The 6695-nt window shown below is 42.5% G+C and overlaps 1 protein-coding gene across 2 annotated transcripts in view; it reads right to left on the minus strand.

The window, feature by feature from the left end:
- The window catches only part of rtkna (rhotekin a), a 61630-nt gene extending 59324 nt beyond the window's left edge, over positions 1-2306 (minus strand). For both annotated transcript variants that reach the window (XM_062384667.1, XM_062384668.1), the window contains exon 1: positions 1927-2306. In XM_062384667.1, coding sequence (XP_062240651.1) covers positions 1927-2037 — 111 coding nt within the window. In that variant the 5' untranslated portion in view covers positions 2038-2306. The remainder of the gene's footprint in view (positions 1-1926) is intronic.
- Between the last annotated feature and the right edge of the window lie 4389 nt (positions 2307-6695).

Consider the following 6695-nt stretch of genomic DNA (forward strand, 5'->3'; position numbering starts at 1 on the left):
TGTGCCGCACTTCAGGGGGCTAGTGGTGTTTTCCTGTGACATGAATTATAAACAACTGGTAGGCATACAACTGGGGCCGAAAGGACCTGGGAAGGTGGTCTTTTTGGAAACCAGTACAAGCGGACAATATGTATGCATGCGCACAGACACACACAAACACACACACACAGGGGGTGGAAAGCAAGAGAGAGAGACAGAATCAATACCCTATCTTTTCCATTCGCTATATTGCACCATTAGCATTCCTTAAGTATCCCCTTACAATTGACCCCCCCCCCACACACACACACAACCTCTCGCACACAAACACACTTCGAAAGCCGTGTACTTCTCAAATATGGCTTTCGTTTTAATTTAGCAGGCACAAACCTCCCGGAAACAAGAACATGTTTCAGTCTAAATAACCAAATACCAGCGATGTAAAATGAGACCCAAAATAATACGCGGACAGCCCAGGGGGGAACAGGGAAGTGTGTGTGTGAGTGTGTGTGTGTGTGTGTGTATCTGTGATTGGGGGTGAGAGAGAAATGGAGAGACAGAGGGTAGACTTTCCATCCAAACAGTATTAAAGTGGACAGTGAGTAAAAATAGTTCTAGGTTAGGTTGGAAGTCACTTCTGAGCTTGTCTGCTCCGTGCCGACAAACAAGAAGCAGATGTTGACATGGGAACTGTGCAGAGAGGAAAACTCGCAGGAAGACCACCACTTGTAATCCACTGGCAAACAGCTAAGAGGGATACACAGCTCTGACCTAGTTCTCAACTTTTGGTGGATGCACTGAGTCTATGTTTTTCTTCCCACTTTTCCCTTGAGGGTGACCGTCCAACACATGCTGCAACCATAACCACAGCAGATAAGAGACACACACACACAAGGTTGAAATCTAGAGTTTAGGAACTTTGCAACCGTATGCAAAGTAAACGTTTGTGAGCAAATGAACAAGGTGAACTTCAAGGGGAGAAGACATCCTTTGAGTTCAGAATTTCAGGCCATAATACAATATCACAATTATATTCATTATTAAATAGTCAAAGTTAATCATGCAAGCTATAATGGAACAATATGCCAGCACACGACAAGTCAGGTCAGCTGGTATTACCTTACTGAATGAAGCGAATTGTTCTGTATATAGTCTCCTTCATGAAGCCACTATGAGATAGACTGTATAATATATATATAATATAATAAAGTTTTTATTATCTTCAGTGGTACTTTTATGTAATATTCCAAAAGGTCAAATATGGTGTACATATATTCACTTATTTTTGATGCGTCCTATTGCATGGTTTCAAAATGGTTTTTGGTGGACCCCAGGAATGCTAGCAGTGGGGCACAGTTACAATGTGGATCCTGATATATAAACAAATCGATAGCAATACAACAAAAGTCCAATAAAGATGTTTAATATCCCAATAAAGAAGAGTTTAAAACTACAACCTTCACCCAGGACCAGAAATTGCTCTCACATTTATCAGGTTAATCATCGATAATGGATGATGATGTTTTATATATTCGACCATATTGCCCATCCCTAAGTTAAATAAGAGCCATTATGAAAAAACAATATCAAACAATAACCTGGTGCAGGTGCAGGCATCATGACGAAAGTATTCTAAAGTATTTGGGCTTATTTAAACACCACACAGAGCTGTTAACAGCACAGAGGCAGGTCTCTGAATGGACTCTTATTAGTTGTGGGAAATGCTGCAGTGAGGAGCTGTTATTCTGGGGACGTGGAGGCAGAGACACAGCTCCTCCAAGTTTAATTAAAACATCACAGAGAGCAGAGCGAGATTCAAAGTGTGCCAAGTGTGAAGAGGCAGAGACATCGGTCCCAGCTGTGTAAGTGTGTGTGTGTGTGTGTGTGTGTGTGTGTGTGTGTGTGTGGAGGACAGAGTTGTGTAGGGGACAATCAGAGGCTTCTTACCTGTGAGGAGTCCAGGAAAACGCTCTTTCTGAACTTCCCTCGCCGTATCTCCATTTCAAGCGCAGAGCCGCGGGCGACGGTGGCTCTCGTTGTTTGATTTCGGCAAAACATCGTCTCTGTGCTTCCTGGCAACTTCACACACACAGAGAGAGAGAGAGATAGTCCCGGTGCGGAGACGATCAGATGAACTTGTACTCGGGAATCGCTCCGAAGACTGAAACAGACGGGCAGGCGGCGGATCCAGGTGCCCCCCCACTACCCCCTGCACCTCCGAACGAAAAAGTCCCCAGAGATCAAACCTCACCCGCACCAACCTCTGATGGTTCTGGTGAAGAAGCAGCTGAGACACAGCGAGTCCCACAGAGAAGAAACACCCAGAGAGTTCAGCAGAGTCCTCATCCACAGCTGACTTTTCACTTTCCACACTCACACTGCGCGTCCCGTGTGACACAGTGACACATGTGGAGGAGTTCAGACATAACTTTGCTCTACTGAGACCTCTGCTGGTGTGTGTGAGCGTGTGTGTGTTCGTGTGTGTGCGTGTGCGTGTGCGTGTGTTTGTGAGCGTGTGTGGGTGCGTGTTCCTGTACCTAGGACCTCACTTCGTCAAAGGGTTGTTTGAGGGTTAAGACTTGGTTTTAGGGTTACGATTAAAATTAGGTTTTAGGTCAAGGTTAGGTAAGTATCAGAGTAAGTCTCCAGGAAATCACAGAGCTGTGTTTGTCTGGACTTGCACAGATTTGTGAGGACCATTTACAGACTAGGGAGCCTAGGAAGTGAGGACATTTTGGGTAAGGGGCATTGGAATCCATTATTCCAATGAGTGTCATCATTTATAGGCCTGACATTTTCATTCTGGCATATAGCTTTCAAGATATACACATTTTTAAAACTTACAACTATTATTAGCATCTTTTCCTCTCCTGTGTGTTTTAAACGATATTTCCTTTGTTTCCTTTCAAAGAGAAATGTCCACACCACACGACCATTCACTCTACTTATTTTCAGTAACAAGATACCACAGTAACGTCTGCCTGTGCGTTAATAGAGCTGCACAAAAGGTAATTTACATATAAAAGTATATGGTGTGGAACCTGCCATGTTTGATGTCGCTGCCAAGCTTGAGGTCTTCACTAAAACACTTAAACTGTAGGGGATGTTTGGCATCGTGAATCCACCAGTGGGTCCAGCTGGGTCCATGAAGTTAACAGCTCGTGGGTTTTACAGCCTCTTGAATGATAAAGCATCTCCTTACCCTAAAAGATCCAGAGTCTGTTGAAACTACACCTTTTAATAGTGTTTATTAAATGCACCTTTGACGCATGACAATCAATAGTTCTTCAATAGGCTATCAATAATGCAGCCGATATACGGAGGGCTATAAAATGGGGGTATTCATTTTCCCCTTTGGTTTTCCATTTTATTTGAGCATCTGCAGTAGAGCATGAGGCTCCAGCAGGAATGTGATGCAGGAACGTTTGTGGCGGCACCAGTTCTTCGGTTCACCTGCTGTGAGTGGAATTCTTAAGGGTCAAAAGGTCATCGCGGTTCGGTGTCGCCAAGGCAGAGGTCATATCCTCGTAGTCAGTGGTAGATGTCTGCTGGGAAGTCACTTGAGAAGTCCCATAAGAAAGCACCTTTTAAGATCCAGGTAAAGGGTTTCACATTTAACTTGGCACAGTTTTGAGTTATGAACTGTCCACCAGCGGTCATGGTAGCCATGTGTGTTTGCTCTCCCTTCAATGAGTTTCCAGTGAGCATTGTACCTGTGTCTGCACAGACCTGACAAGACAGTTTATTTATAAAGCACTGTTCATACACAGAGGAAGATTTCAGGTGCTGTACAAAATCAATTTCAAATCAATAAGCGCAACTTAAAACACTGAAGAAAAACAATTCAAAAAGGATTGAAAGGAGAAGAATAAGAGTTAAAGACAGTAACAGAGGTGAAACAAATAAAGTAGCCTCAGTACCCAAGTGTAAAAATACACAAGTCCAGATTTCAACTTTGTATTCAAATAAAAACACATATTAGCGACAACATATATCAAAAGTAAAAGTAGCCATCATGCTGAGTGGCCCATTATATTAGTGGATTATTATTATTGATTAATTAATATGTGCTCATAACTTTTAATGCATCCCCAAAGGGATTGTGTGAATCCCCCAATTACCAAAGCTTCAGTTGTGTGTTTCCTGCTCATAGTACGACTCCTACACCGAAAATATAATTTTTCTCTTGAGATTGTCTAAATATATGAGGATCAAAAGAAAGAAGAATCACAGGAAGCTGAAAGCCTTGAGTCAAAACGAGCTTTGTTAACACAAGCTGTAAATCAGTGCATTGAGATAAAGTCTAGAATGTCTGTAATTGGGAGCTGTTCAGTATGATTTGACAACTATTTACAACAAAACTGATTCAACATTAGATTCGCAATTAACTTTGAAAATCCTCCCGTCTGGCATCCCTGTAGCTTTTTGTGATGGCGAGCGTGTTTTGTTCATTATGAGTTGCAAAGAGCCTTGATTTTGCAATCTGTCTTCTGTCAGCCAATCATCCAATCTGAATTCAGGCTCTGTCTGCAGACATTTGTATCTGAAAGAGACTTTACTCAGTTATTCAACAGTTTGTTGTGCTGCGCTTGTTGTTGAACAAAGTCTCACACAATCCCGTGATTGAGTTCAGACTAAACATACTTTAAATGGTTTGCCGAATGATCTTTGACATGAACCACAACCATTAAGCTCATGCACTCAGTTGTGTTAAATGGTGTTTGCACCACAATCTACAAAACGCAATGATGACTATTGATCAGCAGTAAGTGCTTGGTCTCCATGGAGGAAGGGGGAAAGGGGCTGGTGCAGCCCCTGTTCTTCTTTTTTAATCTCCCCCCAGTCTCTTATTTAAAAGCAGGATGTTTGTGGATGTTGGGAGCTTGAGTAAATAACTGAGGGCGCTGTAACTCACGCAGCAGTGAGATCTCACTTGGATGTCTGTCTGTTTCCTAGAAGGGACTATGTGAAATGCAGATTATGTTTACATGCCTCATGCCGCTCTAGTCAGTAGGGGGTAGACAGTCACAGCGAGAGGCAGTGCTTTCCCAAGCGAGGCCTGACCCCCTTTTAACTCCTTGCTGGGCTCCATCGAGCCCTTTGGGCAGCTCAGTTTGCCGCAGAGTCGGGCGAGCAATGGGCTTATGTGAAGGCTTTGCCGCGGTAGATTTTAAACCCATCTGTGGGGAAAAGATAGGTCTGGTTTATCACCTCTCATTTCTTATTGCATATTCTATTTGTAAATCCCACAAACTACACACAGCCACTGTTCCATCGTCCTTTTCTCTGCCGTTTTGTCTTGTTTGCATACAAAATAAAAAGGAACACAAGTTGTGACTGCTACAGTGAGAATCAGATACAGCAGTCCACAGGGGCACAGTGGGCTATGAAATGCAGACCACAGTCAGTACACAAACAAAAGAGCCGCTCTTCACTCAGAGAGCGATGGCTATGGAGCAGCTGGAGGAGGATCACATGGTATAAAAAAACAGGACACAATCATGCTGTTACATCCCAACACAAAACCCTATTCTGTTCCCCTCTCTCTCTCTCATGCACACACACACACACAAACCGAGTGTAAGATCAATTGCCCACCAGGTTAGAACCAGAGGAGTGGGTGTAAGCAGGCAGCAAATCACCAGTGTAGATAACAGGAAATCTGTTTAGCCTTCTGTTAGAACGTGCTACAGGCTCAGCAGAATGACTGTGGCCGCTCCAACTGTAATTACATGTGGTTTTACTGTGTTCTAAATATAAACCTACATTCAGTATTTGCAACCATTGCCCAACTGTTCTTACATTACCGGACCTCAAACATTCCACGATCTGTTTTCAGGACAACTCCGGGATGAAAAAACCCTCCCCATTATTTTTTTTGATAAACAGTTATCACAGCACAGTATATTATAGAGCTAAAAAAGAAAGAAACCTCGTCTTCTGCCAAATAAAGTTATGCAATACGAGTATCCATCTATTCTCCTTTAGGTTTTCTCATCAATGTTTAAATTCTGCCAGGTTGAGTTTGTTGAGTGTTAAAGATAATCGGCCAAAACGTTTTCAATGATCTTAATGTCTCAGCGATTCTGTTCGGGAATCAATCTTTATCTGCACATACGGCTCAATGTGTCACACAGTCTGTAGCAGAATCCCTGCTTGCTATCACCCTGAAATATGCATCAATCTTATGTGAGTTGAAAAATATTATGATGGATGTGAACCTATATTGGGCAGAGGATAAGGGGACACCTCAGAGGAAAACTCAGGGCTGAGACGCAAGGAATATACTGGAATGATACTCTGAATTAACTGCGTGGAAATCGCCTGAGGGACTGAAGCAGGACTCACGTCTGATGTGCAGTCAAACTCTGAAGAAAGTGAAGTGAGAAGCAGACACACTATTAGAAGTGGAAGGTTCTTCTGTACGACAGTGACTCTCTGCAGGATAAACATCATGCTATGATATATTCATGCCACCTTTCCCTATAACATGAATATATTATACTAGTCTGACTTCTGCTGGACAACACTTGCCATTACAACAACGCACAGTTTTGGGGGCACACACATTTGCATAAAGAACCTAAATCAAATTATAAAAAAATAAATTGTATTACACTCATCTACTGTACAAGAAGTTTTCATTTCACAACATTGTGTGTAAGCAGAAGAATTCACAGTTAAAAGTGAAAAAAAATCAACAAGCCAGCTACCAA

This window comes from Platichthys flesus, chromosome 3 (genome assembly GCF_949316205.1).
Source record: "Platichthys flesus chromosome 3, fPlaFle2.1, whole genome shotgun sequence".
Classification (NCBI taxonomy): domain Eukaryota; kingdom Metazoa; phylum Chordata; class Actinopteri; order Pleuronectiformes; family Pleuronectidae; genus Platichthys; species Platichthys flesus.